At 39.4% G+C, this 17287-nt stretch overlaps 1 protein-coding gene and 1 long non-coding RNA gene across 2 annotated transcripts in view; one reads left to right on the top strand and one right to left on the bottom strand.

Annotated features, from left to right (window-relative positions):
- The window catches only part of LOC146505641 (uncharacterized), a 40848-nt gene extending 27704 nt beyond the window's left edge, over positions 1-13144 (bottom strand). The window contains exons 1-2 of the long non-coding RNA XR_014877517.1: positions 12772-13144; positions 2285-2456 (exon numbers count right to left, since the gene is read on the bottom strand). This is a non-coding gene — a long non-coding RNA (uncharacterized LOC146505641). The remainder of the gene's footprint in view (positions 1-2284; positions 2457-12771) is intronic.
- Positions 13145-14228: 1084 nt separating this feature from the next.
- six2a (SIX homeobox 2a) lies at positions 14229-17070 on the top strand. The gene is made up of 2 exons (XM_085182352.1): positions 14229-14788; positions 16186-17070. Exons 1-2 carry the CDS (start codon positions 14229-14231, stop codon positions 16496-16498), a joined length of 873 nt encoding a protein of 290 aa, XP_085038478.1. The 3' UTR covers positions 16499-17070.
- Positions 17071-17287: the final 217 nt, after the last annotated feature.

The raw sequence follows: 17287 nt of genomic DNA, 5'->3' as shown, positions 1-17287 counted from the left end.
ACACACAGAGATGCACACAATTCCAGTGTGCATGACCCATTCCATGTTTTCCCCATCCATATAAAATGACAGAATTCTTTAAATTTGTGGTGAGATTAGAGCAAAAAAAGTTGTCCTTTGGAGGTAAAGGGAATTTACCAGCTGAGACTGGACAATAATTTGCAAATGGGAGAGGTGGGAGTATTAACACAAGGAAGGAAATGCCCTGTAAATTTTTGGGAGTGATGTCTGTTTCTCAGTATCAAAACTCCATGGGTGTATTTTTTGTACTTCTCTATAACATTTATACTGTTATTTATGTGCAGACTTTAGTAGGGTAGATATGTGTTGGTATGCCATTTACAATCGTCTGTTTCATGACTTTTAGTAAGATGTTCGAGTTTCTGAATTCTTAAAGACTTTAACATTTTGTTGTTCGTTATCACTTCCAGCCTGAATGGAGACACTTTGAAATGACCTTAATTCCTAAATTGGTAAATTCATAATTAAACGTTATTTAATAGTTGTTACTGTTAACAAATAATGAAGTGATAATAATTTTATCAACTAGTTATTAGAGTGTTACAAAGTTGTTACTTGTGTTTACATCTGTAAAAAGAAGTTTGGGGTGAATCGCATGTAGATTGTTGTTTATTTTTTTATTTCCCTCATTTTTGTTTACTTTCACTCGAGGTTCCGTGAGGTTTTGAGACCACGTTTGGTTAGGCGTAGGAAAAGATTGTGATTTGGATAAAAATACTGTCAACGGGAAATAACACTAGTCTGGCTATTGCCATGTTGCAGAACCAACGCTAAATTACAGGCAGTACTGGCAGTATTTGAAGCTCTAGGTATGAGAACTGGCTCACTGATCAGTAATGAAATATCTGCTATTAAATGGTAATAACATGTGGTGATCATTAAAAACGCATAACTGAGAATATAAAATGTTGATACTAGTAAAGTGTATTTGTTATAGCTGTGGTAATAAAACATTATAATTCATAAATTATTATTGTATTACACAAACTGATGATATAGATAAACATGCATTATAAACTAATGATATAAATATTAATATTTATACCTTCATTGTTTTAAAAACAAAGAAGCAAAATAAAAATTTATTAAAGTACAATTAACTATTATTTGGACTTTATAAGCAGAGGTTATCATCAAGTGTTACCTCAAAAGGTATTCCTGTTAGCTATAATAGCTTGGACACATGTGTCCATGGGTATCTCTTCTGTTGATGTCAAGCAGAAGGAACTTCAAAGTCATGTTCTAGTATGTTCAGTATTTTTATATGCAGGCCTGGGTTCTCTCCCAGTCGAGGTTGTTTCAAAAGAGCTGAAGGCTTATAAAAGCCATGTTAGGGTTATTATGTACATCCTATCTGCCTCAGCCTTCGCTGACCCACGCACACACACACACAAACTGTGTGTACGTGTTTTTGTGTGTGTGTGGTCATTAGGCAGAGCTACAGTGGAATCCGTTTACTCTCATAATTTTGCTGTTCGTTTTTGTGAGCCTGAGAGGAGGAACGAACATCCTGAGTTTATTGGCCATTAGAGAGCTCTAGATGTGTGTGTGCATGTAAGATTGTGTTGGTGTGTTGAAGTGTGTGTGTGTGTGTGTGTGTGTGTGTGTGTGTGTGTGTGTGTGTGTGTGTGTGTGTGTGTGTGTGTGTGTGTGTGTGTGTGTGTCAGGAGAGCCAGTTTGTTTGGCTAAGTGAGGCAATTTTGGTCTTTAAGTATCTCATGTCACTTCCCCTGAAACAGGGGCAAGTGATACAAGTGCTCCATTCTTAGCATCACAACACACACAACCACTTGCATGGACACTTACACACATTTCACTCACACTATTCGGGCTCCATTTTGACTGGAATATTTGATCTTGGACATTATTTTCAGACTGTAAATTTGTATTTCAATAATGCTCTTGAAACTACTCTAAGTAGTAAAACAAAAAGCAATTTGTGATTTTACAATATGAGGCTTTAGCCCTCTAGAGTTATTTACTTTATGTATGAGCTTCTAATTATTTTTCTTCTGCTACAGTTGGGTCACATACTCTTCTTTTGTGTGCATGCCCTTGTCTTTCAAAGCCTAATGTAAGCAAATTAAAAGGACTTATGACTGATGTAATTGAAAACAAAGCACTTGATCCCCAAAACAGATTCACTGACATGCTTAGAAAAAAACCTATAAACCTCAAACATGTGCTCCAGTACATCACTGAAGGAAATGTACGTATGCCTGTCAAATGCAGCATAATTCCTTAAAGTCCAGTAAGATGTTACCTGATTGGCTCTTCAGGGTGGTCCTCTGATTAACCCGACTAGCTGGGAAGCAGACGGCTTTGATCTATGATTGGAGAGGTCACTCGCTGAGGTCAGCCAGCGTCCGCAGTGAATCTTAGGAGGCCAGTGATGAAGTTTTTGAGGAGCAGCTTTCCAAAATGAGACGTGACACCTAATTTCACATAAAAAAGAAAGAAAAAAAGTTAGCAGCATGCATGAGAGTGAACTCATACTGACTTGCATTGAAGTTAACAGCTCACCGCGGTCCTTGACTTAAAAAATCAGTTTCTTCATGCAATCAGATGTTTTTTGACAAGCTTTAAAATGAACACCCTTTTAAATTAGATGGATGATTGGGTGATATAGCGTGTGTGAAATCCTTACATATTGTTATGTTTATGGCAAATACGATATGTGATCAAACTAATGTTTAGTGGAATCACCTGTGCTCCAAACTGCATGATGTATGTTTGCTACAGTATTCTCACAGCAATGTGTGAAATTACTTGGACAAGTGACTTGTGCTGAGCAACAATATGGCATAATAATGTGGCCATGAACTACATCCCCAGAGATTGAAACCAAAAACGGAAAAAGTTGATTGCAAGGTTAGTCTGCACTTAGACTGACAATCAGTCGATCACCTTCAACAGATCAGTTTATAGCTCTGATTTCCTCTTGTTTATTTTTGTCTGTTTTATTGGTTTTTAAATCAGTGTTTAGCAAAAACAAGGCATTTGTAGGCCTTTCATTTTTTCTGAACTAATAACAGTACACACAAATCAATTAGTTATTATTATTTTCCAACTTGGTAAAATAGCTTTAGGTTGGATATCAGTCTGTAAATTAGTATCACACACTCTCTTAATCTATCCTTTCTGTGTCGTTGCTTTTTCCTTCCCCACTGCTTCTTTGTCACTGCTGTAACTTTTCATCCCCTCTGTTGAGTCAGAGGAAGATGAACTCTGAGCAGCTGTGTTGCTCCCTGCCTAAGTGAGTTATGGCAAGCTGCTGTCCTCTTGGCTTTTATTGATAATATTACACTGGCTGATGTAAATATGACTCCGCCTTCACCCTCTGTCATCCTAATGCAAACCTGGAGCTCGCATCTGTGCTTGTGTGTGCGTGTGGAGGTGAATGAATTTAACGTCTGCTCGTCTATAACGCGCGAACGAGTAAGGAAGTCAGGCCCCAGTTCACTGTGTATCAGTGTTTGTGTACAAGTGTTTGTGTGAGTGTGTGTGTCGCAATCGCTTCCTGACCCCAGGACACTCCTTCCCCAGGTAGAAGCACAACGTCAGGCTTCATGCAGTTCGCCGGAAATATCGAGCTGAGACTCGACATGATAAACAGCACAGTGCATTGAGCTGGCTAAAAGAATATCCTGCCTTCATGCGTGTATATATTTTTTATCTGTCCATGCTGGGCTGCTGTGACTTCCCGCAGTGCTGTAAATAATATGTCTTTTCACAGGTGGATGTCTCCATGCGATGCACACTCGGGAACAGGACTGGATTTTACTGCCGCATGTGATTTTATAGCTGTCATTTCTCTTTATTCCTTTTTTTTTTTTTTTTTGCTTGAATTAGACATTCATCATTGTTGCTCTAGAAAAACAAATGTGAAAATGATCAAAGTGCACTAAAACACAACTGCAAGAAAAGACACGCACGTTTGAGACACCAGCTGCATGGCATGCACTCATTAGGTTTTTGCTGCCCTGACCTCAAGGTGTAAATTCTACATTAATGCCTCGTCTATTAGTTAAACCAAACTCTGAAGGACACTCACAACACAGGCAGACACACACATCCTTTACATCCACGCACACACACCAGTACATATCACATATACACGTGCATATTCAGAAAAGCACACGGAGAGCCGTGCAGCAGCTGTCCACCACCCACACACTCCAACCATGCCACCGCCTCTACACACACACACCAACACAATCAAGCCCACTGTACCACATTCACTGCATTCTACCATTCCTCTTACACAGACAGGCAGGAAGCAAATGTGTCATTTATTAGAGCCTGTTTCCAATCTGTGCTGATGATGAATATCTCCGATCTCCCCATGCTGCTCCTGAATATTCTGAGACAAAGGCCTCTTATGAAATTATACTGTCATTAGGATGACTGCTCTGATTAGATATTGAGACTGGATTAGCCATCTGCTTGGCTCTTTGGCAGAGGAATGATTTGATCTGAAATAATTACCATTTATTCCTTCATGAGAACACACAGAAGGTTTTAGTTTCAAAACACGATAGGCCATCTTTATCTTGAGCGGCAAAGAATTTCCTCGTGTGGAGGAATTCTTTAAAATGGGGTCCTGTGCTGTTTATATATCCTGTTTAAACTTTAACTGGATTTTTAAGGTGAATGTAAAAGGCGCACTTTCAACTACTTCTCAGATCTTAATTATTCAGAGATATTTTTATGATTTTCACAAAAATATTGAGCCTTCCATGCTTATTAAGGAAACGAGACAGCACACTGTTTTGAACCCGCATAACCAAGTTTAAATTTTAGATTTTTAATACCTCTTACAGTAAAAACTTGTTTCCGTACGACAGGCAGCATTGAGGAATGGAGATTGTTGAGGGCAGTGTGCGAGTATCAGTAGTTGCCACTGTGGAATGGACATATGTAGCAATTTATCACTTGTCTCTCAGCACATGCGTGGGTGGCCCCGCAGCGGGTATTATTGCAATTTAGGAGCAATTGACAGTAATCCCCCTCTTGCTTATGTGAAAGCTCATCATCCCTTCACCGTCCAGCAGCCGCATCTTCACTAGAACGGACCTCCAGAGCTGATATACGTCGTAGCTCGTGTTCTGTATCATTATCTGCTCGTCTCGCGCTTTATCGGGGTGGTCTGTAGAGGCATGTCAGAGAATAATACACTCAATGAAAAAAACGTGCAGATCCACTAATGGCAGCTTAGTCGTACGTGTACTTAAGTCATGAGCTCTACTGTATTAACTAATATATGGAAATCATTAATAATAAGAATAAGCAACCTGATCATGAAATCCTAAATAGCTTCACAGTAGGTTGGTGTATAGCAAACTCAAATACAGTAATGGCCTCTTTTCTCCTCTGAGCTATGGAAGAATTTACCTAAAGTTTGATTTTGGGGCAAATCTAAAAATTCTGCAGTGGCTTATGATGGCGAAAAGAGTTGACCCACAAAATAAACTCTCAGTTCAGCGGGCAGTTCCCTCACCTCCGAGAAATCACTAAAGAACAAGATACTTAAATAAGTTTTGTGTGAGTGGCAGTTGGAGTCAGATTCAGTTAGCGAGTAGTGAGCGTCTGAGTGAACTCAGCCTGCTGCTCGGCCGCGCTGTATTTACTGCTTTGTTGTTTTTTCATCCAGGAAGTATGAGGTGTGGCTACTATATAGAAATCAGGGTGAGAAGGTCACAGTGACGTTGGCCTCAAAACACAGAACAGGAAGAACAGGAAGATCTTCATCTAGCCGTAATTTCGGTAAGGCTGCAGATAATACACGGAATGTAAAACTGTATGTTTAGAAATATATATTTGCAAATGAACATTTAAGTCGAAAGATTATGTAAAGAAATGGCTTAAATCTGATCTAGTCCCACACAGCTATAGCCCCTAAACACAGTACAATATATAAGACTGTGATTTTTGCAGAATTGCAAATGCCATCAAAAAACATCTTTAGCAGATTGTAGACTTAAAGGAGCTGAAAAGTTTATGGTCCAGGGAGAAAATACATATGAAGATCATTCAGAATATAAGTCTTTGCTTTTAGTACCTATATTGTATGCACCGATTCAAGAGACATTTTTGAACTGAGAAATATAATAATGTTACAGCTGTGCAAATCCAGATTTAATTTGAACTAAAGTTTTAGAAAGTAAGACGTTGAATTAGGGGCATAAACAGGAACACTATAAGCAATATTGTGTAATGATGTATGAGGCAGTTCCTCAGCTTAGGCCCCATCTTTTCTTTTCTTTTCTTTTCTTTTTTTTTTTGAATAGCTGCGGTTTCCATATGCTCCGATTGACTATAATTGTTAGTTTCCTGGACAAAGGTTTGCAGGCATTTAATGCACCCCGCGGGCAGAATTAAAAAGCTATCTCGAAATCTAATGCTTCCTTATAAAAACAAATGAGTGGCACACTGTGCACACTTCTATTTACAAAGTAAACACTTGCCTTCATCTCCACAATATCTCATGTTATCCTCAATAGCGAGCAGAATGCAACAAAAAGTTTGATGGATGGCTTGGATCATAGTCCGAGAAGTCATTTAGATGATGAAAGTAGACACATTTTAATGGGCTTTTTTGGAGGATTCAGATTTACTGAATGCATGAAAAAAAAAGATAATAAAATAAACTACACTGCAAAGGCAAGGCAACAGCACCACAATGTTATCCAAAGGATACGCTTCTCTTTCTGGGGTGATCTGACCAGTGATGACACCATGAATAAGTCCCCAAATGAGGTTTGTGTTTTGTGAAAACAACAACCAGATGTCTGAGAGAATTTATCTTTCTTTGTGCATGTTTGCATTCTTATTATCATTATCCATGGTTACAGCATTGCTCTTGGGAATGTTGTTATGGTTATTTAGCACATCACTTTGGTTCAAAATGAAATATCTCAGTCACTGAATTGCCAACTTTTTTGCATTTGTTACAGCTATCTATGGTGTCGAGAAGGTGAAACTGACTTGACTTTAGGTATTTCTCTGTCTGTCTCTTACAGATTTGGTATGTAGAGATAAAAAGTCTCAAGGTATACTGGATAGATTTCCATGAAACTTGGCAGATTTACTGTGCCTAGAGGATAAGTCCTATTGACTTTGCTTATCTTTCGAATCTTTAGAAGGAAATGAACAGGTGTGGCTAAGGACCTTAAAAATAGCCCCATTCATTTTAGGTAACCCAGCACTTGTGTTTTTTGTGACTTATTTGAAATCTCAATGACATTAAGTACTTTTTGAAATGAAATTGATTCTCAAGTTGTGCATTTCCTACAACAAATGTTAAAATACAAACTGTGAAAATTATGGACTATTGAGTGGCACCAGATTGTATAAGATTATTAGCATTAATCCTGCTAAACAAGACAATGATGGATTTGCTTCTTCGAGAATGTTGCAATGCTAGCATTAGCATTTAGTATCTAAGCGCACATACAACTGAGGTTTGTAGAAAAAATAAAATAAGTAAACTTTTCAAGCCAGTGTATCAGAGCACAGTTAAACAAAGCACCAATCAAATTAAAAAGTCATTGTCTGTCATCTCCATGCAATAAAATATACAATGTGGTGTGATATAACAAGACATTTCTCTCTGGTACAGTATCAGTACAACCACTGACTCTATCATGGAAGTATTTACTGCCCATATGGCCAGTGACATGGGGTCAGGCCTTGTGTTTCAACTAAAACCACGAAGTGCTGTAAAAAACCCTACATACAGGAATGGATACAAATTCAAGCATTAGCGCGTTGCTAATTACTCCAGTTGCTTTTAATAAATTCTTTCCTGACATACAAGTTCCAGCACTGTAAAAAAAGGAAGAATGTTGCATGAGGAAAAAACATTAAGGAAATTCTGCAGACTTTCGCCATAAGTAGAAAGCTTAAATACAATTGTAAGAACTCAAAGATTCACAGAGGAATCTTACAGTCTCCCAGGTTCAACCCAAAGAGAAAACTCAGTTTATGAATTCACATATTTTCTTGAACAAAAATAGAAACCTGGCCATCCAAGCTATTTTTACTGAAAGACTTAACAAGCAGACAGGACTGTAAAACCTGCAGAGAGCTATAGAGATTTCTGTGGGTAATTTGAAATGTTGTTTTGTGTGTTACTGCTTCCAGTTTCCAAAATAAGCTCTGACCTTATTCACACTGAAATAACATTTGTGGTATCACATTCAAGTCCCCTTTATATTTATTTTAGGGGTGGAGCAAAATCTTCCCTCCTATTTCTTGGCAAAAGAGGTATTTTGTGTTCTGCTGCAAATATTACATGATCAGAAGCATTTGGTTATCATGATCCAATTATACCGCCCAGCATTCTGTCTACTTTGATGCAGAGCAGACCAAAGTTTATCTGATCCTACATATTGGTCCCATGGTGGTTTCTTAGTTGCTTGGTGTAACAAAATACTGCAAAGGAGCGAGTTAATTTCTTGCTAGGTTTGCAATTTATTGTTAACAACCAGCATCACAAGATGCACCAACTATGCATGAAAGTTCATATCAACTGTAGGTTTTAAGATTAACCAAAAGTTTACTCTAAAAAGGTTTTTTTCATTAGTCTTCTCCAATGTAGGCAAAATAAAAATAAGAAAAGAAATAAAATCCTTACTTCATAGTAATGCCTTTAAAAGACGAGGCTGCATACTTTGCCCTATTTTCCAAATTATGTATGATGATAAGTATTAGTTCCACACAGGAGCAGTCATTTAAAACAAGCCCACAGCGCTGATATAAATCAGTGTATGTATGAAGCTGGTATACCTGCATGTCTGCCCACTGCCAGTTTGACAAGAACCAGATCTGAGGGGATTTCACCATAAAGGCAGGGAACCATGAAATATCTGAGAAGTGCTGGAACCGCTCTCCTCTCCAAATTATAGCCAAATACAGTCTTATTGGTTGAGGGGGAAAGCCTTGGCAGTGCATAAAGAGCTCAGTGTGTGGCTGAAGTGACCATGCAACTCCTGAAAATAAACAGGAATCAAATGGAGTGATTGATCGAATAAATTACTTTCAGCAGCAACCAACTCTCTCTCTCTCACACACACACACACACACATAGACACACACAAAACAGATGCACATATACAAACTCTGTTAACCAGCTTTGCAGAAAAACGCACACTTGTAGCGATTTGCTCCAGTATTCAGACCAGCTCCAGTTTTGGTATAGGTATGTTACAGAGCAGTGTGGTGGTGGTGAGGGGACAGTGGGGTGTTAGGTGATTAATATGGTACATTAAACTGTATGAGGCACAGAATGATTTTAATTGTAGGAATTTTTGTTTTGTTGTTTTGTTTTGTTTTGTTTTGTTTTGTTTTGTTTTGTTTTGTTTTGTTTTGTTTTGTTTTGTTTTGTTTTGTTTTGTTTTGTTTTGTTTTGTTTTGTTTTGTTTTGTTTTGTTTTGCCTATCTTGCCTGGTAGCTGGTCCATATACTTATCTGTTGAGTACGACCTCTTGATTATTTTATGTGAGATCCAGGAAAGTAATTAACTGACAATATGGCAGACTTGTTGAATACTCAAAGCATTTTTAGCCCATGGTTGATTACAATAATACCTTGATGTCTCAAACGCTTTTACAACCTAAACAAAGCAAAATAATTAAGACCGAATCTTTTACTTTTAGTTAACATGTATAGTTATTTATACTGCTGTCATACTAAATTCATAGAGGCCTACTATAGCTTGGGCTTCGAGTAAAAAAAGAAGGTGCTTGAGAAAATCTTTCCTATCTGATTTTGTTTATGCTGCTATGAGTGTATGCACTCTTTGATGAATATCAACTGAAGGTGATGCTTGACTCACCTTTTAACTGCCATTTAAATTGCCAGGCCCGTATAGAGTAGAGAGGGCCTGAAATGTAAACCGTCCAATCTGATGAACCTGCCAACCGGTCAGAGCCTTTCATGAGATGAACACAGGAACCCCACACAAGCAAATTCACCCACCCCTCTCCGCCCCGCCCCTCAATGACGACCCCCTCCTTGTTGCTTGCATGTGTGGTTTAGTGAAATCTCCTCCTTGTGCTATAGGATAGCCCTAGCCTCTAGGGTAACAAGATAGATGTAAACAACCAATTATTGGATAGGCCCTCATTCACATCCCCTTAACCAGTATAGACACAGAGGTTCTGGCTTTAATAATTTCTTTCCCTCTATCTAACATTTGGATGTCTTTCCCAAAAAACTGATACTTATCAAGCTTGTGTTGTGCTCGTCTCAGGTCAGTGTATTCAGCAGCAGTCTTACCCAATCCAAGCCACATCCTATTCCTGTATACGTTAACACAGTCTATACAACACACGCACACATACATCTTGCAATAATCAGCTCAATTAGAGGAGGTCGTGGTGGAGAGTGGCTGAGGTGAGCAGTGGGAGGCTGTGAAAATAGGGGGTTGGCTATTAGGAGAAATATGATCTCTATTCATCAGCAGCTGTAATAATTACCATTTCAGAAACAGATCCTTCTGATCAAACTGATCCCTGGAAACAAGTGGTTTACAAACACTGTCAAGAGCCAGACATCGGACCCCTGTCACTGCCGATATATAGACAAAGATCTGACCTGGCCAATCCCACTGCGATGAAGACACTTTGTATATGCAGTCATATTGTCAGTGCTTGTTTAACTCTACTCTGATTTGGCTATGGACATTTCTAATTGTTAACCTATCAAATGCACAGCGAATGAGATGTAATAGGCATTTTAAAAAATAACAAATATCAGTGTGAGCAGGAGCACGTCAAAAACACAAGTGGGACAGTTAGATTATCTGAAAGAATTTTATGTCAAAGATCTGGTACCATGTAAACTTATTTTGACAGAGATGTGAAATTAGACTGAATACCTGTAAGAAGGTATGATCACATGAGAGTAACACAAAGACTTATGATAAACTGAACTGAACAGGTGCTCACATGTAGCCTCAGACCTTATTCTCGTTAAATCTTCAGTGCTGAAGTTTAAGCTGAGACCAAGAGAGAAAGAGAAAATAAAAAGAGTTCAGTAGGGAGCATCATCAGTCTGTAAGGACAAACGAACAAATTATTTAGCCTCATCACAAATATTTGAGTGTACAGAGTAACTTCTTTGGATTGCTGCCGGTGTAATCGCAGCAGCACATTCGCCACTGGGAGAACCTCGATCATCAAACTCGATTACGGGGCATTTGGGTGTTTGCGTTAGATGAGTTGAGATTATAACGTCTATCTGAAATCGGTTTAAAATTTCATATCAGTCAAATTTTGTTTTACAGGCCTCACAATGATTTTTATTAATAGTCTGAATTAAAAGTGCAAGCGCAGGGTGAAGTTTAAAAAAATATATAAATATAATTATCATTTAAATATAATATATGTAAACTACTATTATTATTATTATTATTATTATTATTATTATTATTATTATTATTATTATTATTATTATTATTATTATAAGTTTAAATTGCCCTTTTAATTTTCTCACTATCCAGGCGAGCCAGGTCGGTGCCGGTCCCCTGACGATTACCGTCAGTCAGCCTAATGCCGTAATACTCTGAGAACTGGGCTTCAGGCGAAACCAAAGTCAATTTATTAAACTGAGGGAGGAAACAGGAATGAGGTTTCTCTTACAGGAGCCTTCGTCTGTGGTGATGAACCAATTTCACAATTACACTATTCATTTAATAATTTATTAATTTAATTTTAAAAAAAGAGAAAAAAACAGAAAAACAGCAGCGACTGCGATGCCTCACTGCCTTAGCGAGAAATATTGACAATGGATTGGATGGATGGTGGACTGTGGATTGGGTAACTTACTTAAATGATTTCGACCGACAATACCACTTTAATTTTACATGCCTGAGATTTGAGGTAGCTGCTGTAATTTATTTGCAACCTTTCCAAAATTCTAAAATTCAAGTAGGCCTATGACGAAACTGCTCCTATTAAATCATATTAACAACAACAACATATAATAATAATAATAATAATAATAATAATAATAATAATAATAATAATAATAATAATAATAATAATAATAATAATAATAATAATAATAATTCTGTACACTTCATACCATTATTTCACAGCCGTCAGCACCTCGTTTCTTTCTGGAATCTCTCCGAGCTTTTTAGTTCTGCACTGATAATATATGATGAGAACATGATGATGAGCGTGTGTGTGTGTGTGTGTGTGTGTGTGTGTGTGTGTGTGTGTGTGTGTGTGTGTGTGTGTGCGTGTGTGTGTGTGTGTGTGTGTGTGAAGTGATGTGACACCGAGTGTGGGTGTACCTGACAATCGTATCTCTAATGAAGCGGTCCCATGGTGAGGCGATAGAAATCTACCAACTGGTCAATCTTTGGTTCAGCAGTCAGTAACACGGACGCATGCCCTCGAGTACCTGAGTCCAACTAGAAACCTGAGTTTTTGCGCACAAGTTTGGCTGCTCCCGGTTTCTTTTAGGTCGTCCTATCATATATATAAGTACCTCACATCACTCACTTCTCCTCAGTTAACTATAAAACCTCCTCTCCTTTTACCCTTAAACACCTTTCACTTTCACATAAGCTCCCCTCCTTACAGCCATACTCTCAAAAAAATGTAATTGTCATATTAAAATGATTACTTAGGTCTTGTCTTCAGATCTCATATGTCAGTCCTTGAGATAATTTACTCGCTGATGCGCTAAACCTCGTGAGTCAGATGACAGAAATACGGACGAAAATATTTGTCTCACCGGTGTGCTGATTGAAGCCGTTTTTCTTCTTCGCTGTCGCCTGCCAGACTTTCCTTCTTCTCCGCTCTTTGTCCCGCACACTCCACTGCGCACACGACCACCTTATTTCCCCATGAAGCGGCTGCACACCTTGAGATTGTTTGCCTATCTGTGCGCTCCTGCAGCTGCTTCCTCGCCACTCATTTAGATATTCATAATCTTTGTCATCACATGCATAATCCAGTTCAGCTCAACACATACTTCGCAAAACAATTATAAGATTTCTTTAGTTGCTATTAATATGTCATGTTTATTTAGGTCTAAAATTGATACGACGTATTTGAGAGTATGACTAGACAAAGTCTGCTTGTAAAACAAATAACTTTTTAAACTTTATTCTAACTTATTTTTGTTATTTTAAATACCTCTCTATAGAATTCCGGTTTGTGAATATTATAATTAACAAATCGGGTGATGGTTCACTGCACTCCCACATCAGCACCTTAGAGTTTAAGTCTCGTTTCAATCCTCGGGAGCAGAAATAGTCTGACTCACTTTTGGTCATATTTATATTTTTTCGTTTACTAGAAGAAAAATATACTTTATAAAGAAGTGGCAGCATTTTTTTTTTCAAACCCGTGTAACAATCTGTCACTTGTTGACAGTTATTTCACGTCTTTGGAATAATGAAGACACTAACTTTAAAGTTCCAAGCATTAAGGAGATCTTGATTGATTTGTGAGAGCTGCCAGGGACATGAAGACAAACTGCAGCAGGCTCCGTGCACTCTGGCGCCATCCTTCCCCGGGCTGTGGGATCAACGCCGCTCTACTCATCCACGATCCTCACAGCTTTACGCTCTTTGGCTGTCTGAGGTGTCTGTCAACGTGAAGGGGAAGAAAAAAGTGTTTTAGAAGGAAAAATCTGAGCAATTCTTCTATTGGTAGGCGGGCTGGTCGTGAAGGGAACAATCAGGTTGATTTTGCTAGGGAGCCACCTCAAAGCATATCGGGTTACTTTGAGTGACAGCGTAACCATGGCAAATAATTTGACTAAGGCTATTGTCTTATCCTCACCATCCGTGGGTCAGATAACCGACCAATCAGAGTTCATATAATCGCTTGTCTTGCCAGCTTAGAATAATATTGTTAAAACGAGCCAGCGAGCCCGGTCTCCGGGAGTAGTTTATGTTGAAACGGCATAGAAAAGGTGGAGGACGGTGGAAGGAGTAGCAACTTTCTTTCTTAGCAACTTTATGGAGAATAGTCGCCTGGGGTTTCGCATGGCTGAACGGACTTGAGCTTATTCCATAATACGCAGTTGGACTTTGCCTAACCTTGGGCACGTTTACGTTTTAGGTAACTCTTTTGGGGACTTTTTGACGCTTATGGACTTAATGCGTTTTGATTTAATGAGACACTGAGAGGAGAGACGTGGAAGTAAGGTACAATATAATCTGTATTGGTTTACTTGTCGCCATGTCCATGCTTCCGACGTTTGGTTTTACGCAAGAACAAGTGGCTTGTGTCTGCGAAGTCCTCCAGCAAGGGGGGAACATCGAGCGTCTTGGGCGCTTTCTGTGGTCCCTCCCGGCGTGCGAGCACCTCCACAAAAATGAGAGTGTTCTCAAAGCGAAAGCCGTAGTTGCTTTTCATCGGGGGAACTTCCGAGAGCTCTACAAGATCCTGGAGAGCCACCAGTTTTCGCCGCACAACCACCCGAAGCTGCAACAGCTGTGGCTCAAAGCGCACTACATCGAGGCAGAGAAGCTGAGAGGCCGTCCGCTCGGCGCCGTAGGGAAGTACCGCGTCCGGAGAAAGTTCCCCCTGCCCCGCTCTATCTGGGACGGAGAGGAGACGAGCTATTGCTTTAAAGAGAAGAGCAGGAGTATCCTCCGAGAGTGGTACACCCACAACCCTTATCCATCCCCACGGGAGAAAAGAGAGCTGGCCGAGGCCACGGGACTCACGACCACGCAAGTCAGCAACTGGTTCAAAAACCGACGGCAGAGAGATCGAGCGGCTGAGGCAAAGGAAAGGTAGGAGTGTATTTACTTCTTAAAACAGACGCTAATCTCAGATTAGATTATTTTATTTTTTTTATCATTGTCACATCAAGCAAAACATAGGAGGTAGTTCCAAACTGTTGCTGAGTCACGGACTGCCACTGCTGACTCTGTATGCAAAAATAAATTTCTGACCTACATCTGGAAATGTATTTGACTTAGATAGCATGGACATATTCTCAGATCTTATTCAATCGCCACAAACTAAAGTCGCACTGTGTGTATTTCTGTGATAACTGTATAAGCCCCTATTAAAAGTTGAAACGCACGAAATGAAAGACGTGTTGTCAGGTAAATTACAAGGTTATAAAAGTTGCTTTTACCCCACTTTTATGTTTTAGTAACCACACTGATTATAACGTGAAACTTGACTTTCACGTTAAGATCAGAGAAGAAATATATGCAGACTACTGTGAATCACAGACACTGGATGAACACATAGTATATGCAAGGAAACATATCAGAACACGTATGAAAGATGTTTTGCGGTGTAATTGATGTGGCTTGTTGTCTGGCCTTCATATCAGCCAGGCTGACATTTCATTATGAGTTGTTTGCCCATTTCAGAGTTTGGAAATTATACAGTCAGGCGTGTAGAGAGGTGTGGGAGATGTGTTTTTGTCAGGTGTTCACTGGGTCGGTGTCTTCTTTCACCCCCTGGCCACTAATTCGGGCTTAAAGCTCCACGTAAATCATGTCTTCCCACTGAGAAAAGCCTCACAGCAAACCTATGAACTATGCCATACGCAGTACGCACGCGTTTCAGAATGATTAGGCCTGTCATTTATTTAGAGCTGTGGACAAGCTCTCCTCGAGTGGCCGAGGACTTCCTCAGTTTGAGCGTCTCCACAGGTCACTATGGTTAAATTAACTTGCTCTAAAAGTTTCATGCAAGTTCAGTAGTCAGATGGATTTATTATCTTCCAGTCACTCTCTACTACTATTTAACATAGCGCTTCTGTAGTGAATTGAGCCTCTAATTATTTTTGCTGGCTGAGTGATTGCATCTGGGCACACATGCCTCAACGTACTCTCGTGTGAACATTAATAAATAACCAGACTAAGAACTGATACATTAATGAGATTATCATGGCTGTTGTAAAAGTGTCACAACCCAATAAATATTCTAGTAAACACAACAGAATTGTTCGTGCCACTTTAATTCAAGTGTGTGTTCATGTTCATATTTTTAATGCACTCTTAAACATGTTAAGCTACAATTAGCTGGTGTCTTTGTTCCTGTAGATTTTACTCCGAGATATGAAAATTTCAGTTAACCTAAATCTGCCTGGTTATTATGCACTTTTTTTGCAGTGTTGTAATTCCGCATTTGTACCAAACTGATGTGTGACTTTGGTTTCTGTTCGCAGAGAAAACAACGAGAACTCCAACGGCAACAGTCACAACCCATTGACTTCTTCTATTAATGGAAATAAAACTATTTTGGGGAGCTCGGACGACGATAAAACACCTTCTGGGACTCCGGATCATACGTCTCCGAGTCCGGCTCAGCTCCTCGGCGCAAACCCCGGTTTACCGTCCCTGCATGGCCTTGCGCCCCCGCCGGGACCCAGCGCAATCCCGGTACCCAGCGGCCCAGACTCGATGCACCATCACCACTCATTGCATCATGACACCATACTGAACCCTATGTCTTCTAATCTAGTGGACCTCGGCTCTTAAAAGCCGTCACTGAAGGGAGACGGAGAGCGCCATTTTTTGGGGAAAATAATTTACGAGGTGGTGTGAGTTAAGCTTCAAGCACTTGCGGCACGGTGCAAGGCAGACAGACTGGAACACTGCGAAAACAGCCACCGTAACAAATCATTTAGTCTCATATTCAACCTTTAAAATCTTTTTCAACAAGTGGAGAGAGGAAAACCTGCCAGTGAGCGCAACACCTCCTCTTATCCCCAAACTGAACGAGCCCTTGTTTCGGGGATTTTCTAGAATCAAGAGTTCAGAGCAGAGCACTTAAGAACTTTCCAAATATACTTAAACAGGACCCTACCGAACTCCCCCCCCCCCCCCCCCCCCTGTTAATTCGCTTGAGGAAAATATAATTTGGAAAAAGTAAGTAAAAGTAGTAGTTTTTTGAGATGGCTTGTTTTGCTGCAGGGCTGGGGATAAAACATTGATAAAAAGAAAGAACAGAAGAAAAGAAGGAAGGAAGAAAGAAAACTTTACCGGAATGTAAAAACGTAATATGTTATATTGTTGAAAACAATAACAATAAAGTGTCTTAATTCTTGTTACTATTAGCCTACAGTTGTTATTTTAGGGGTTTAGATTAACCTTTATCACCAGACTCTATGGGCACAAAGTTAAGGGTACCCATCGCCTTTCTGTTTACATGGGGTTTTTAAAGAGAGCCATAAACGGTTATTTTTGTTTGTTTGTTTGTTTGTTTGGGGGAGGGTGGGCTGATGGAGTATGCCAGTTAAACGTGTCTCATAGGGGCCGTGATAAGAT

This window comes from Neolamprologus multifasciatus, chromosome 13 (assembly GCF_963576455.1).
Source record: "Neolamprologus multifasciatus chromosome 13, fNeoMul1.2, whole genome shotgun sequence".
In the NCBI taxonomy this organism is placed as follows: domain Eukaryota; kingdom Metazoa; phylum Chordata; class Actinopteri; order Cichliformes; family Cichlidae; genus Neolamprologus; species Neolamprologus multifasciatus.
Note: the sequence above shows the minus strand (reverse complement) of the source record. Positions and strands in the feature narration are given on the sequence as shown.

Coding starts and splice junctions, on each gene's coding strand:
- six2a (XM_085182352.1), top strand. CDS start 14,229: ATGTCCATGCTTCCGACGTTTGGTTTTACGCAAGAACAAGTGGCTTGT. Junction 14,789..16,185: donor GCGGCTGAGGCAAAGGAAAG/GTAGGAGTGTAT, acceptor TTCTGTTCGCAG/AGAAAACAACGAGAACTCCA.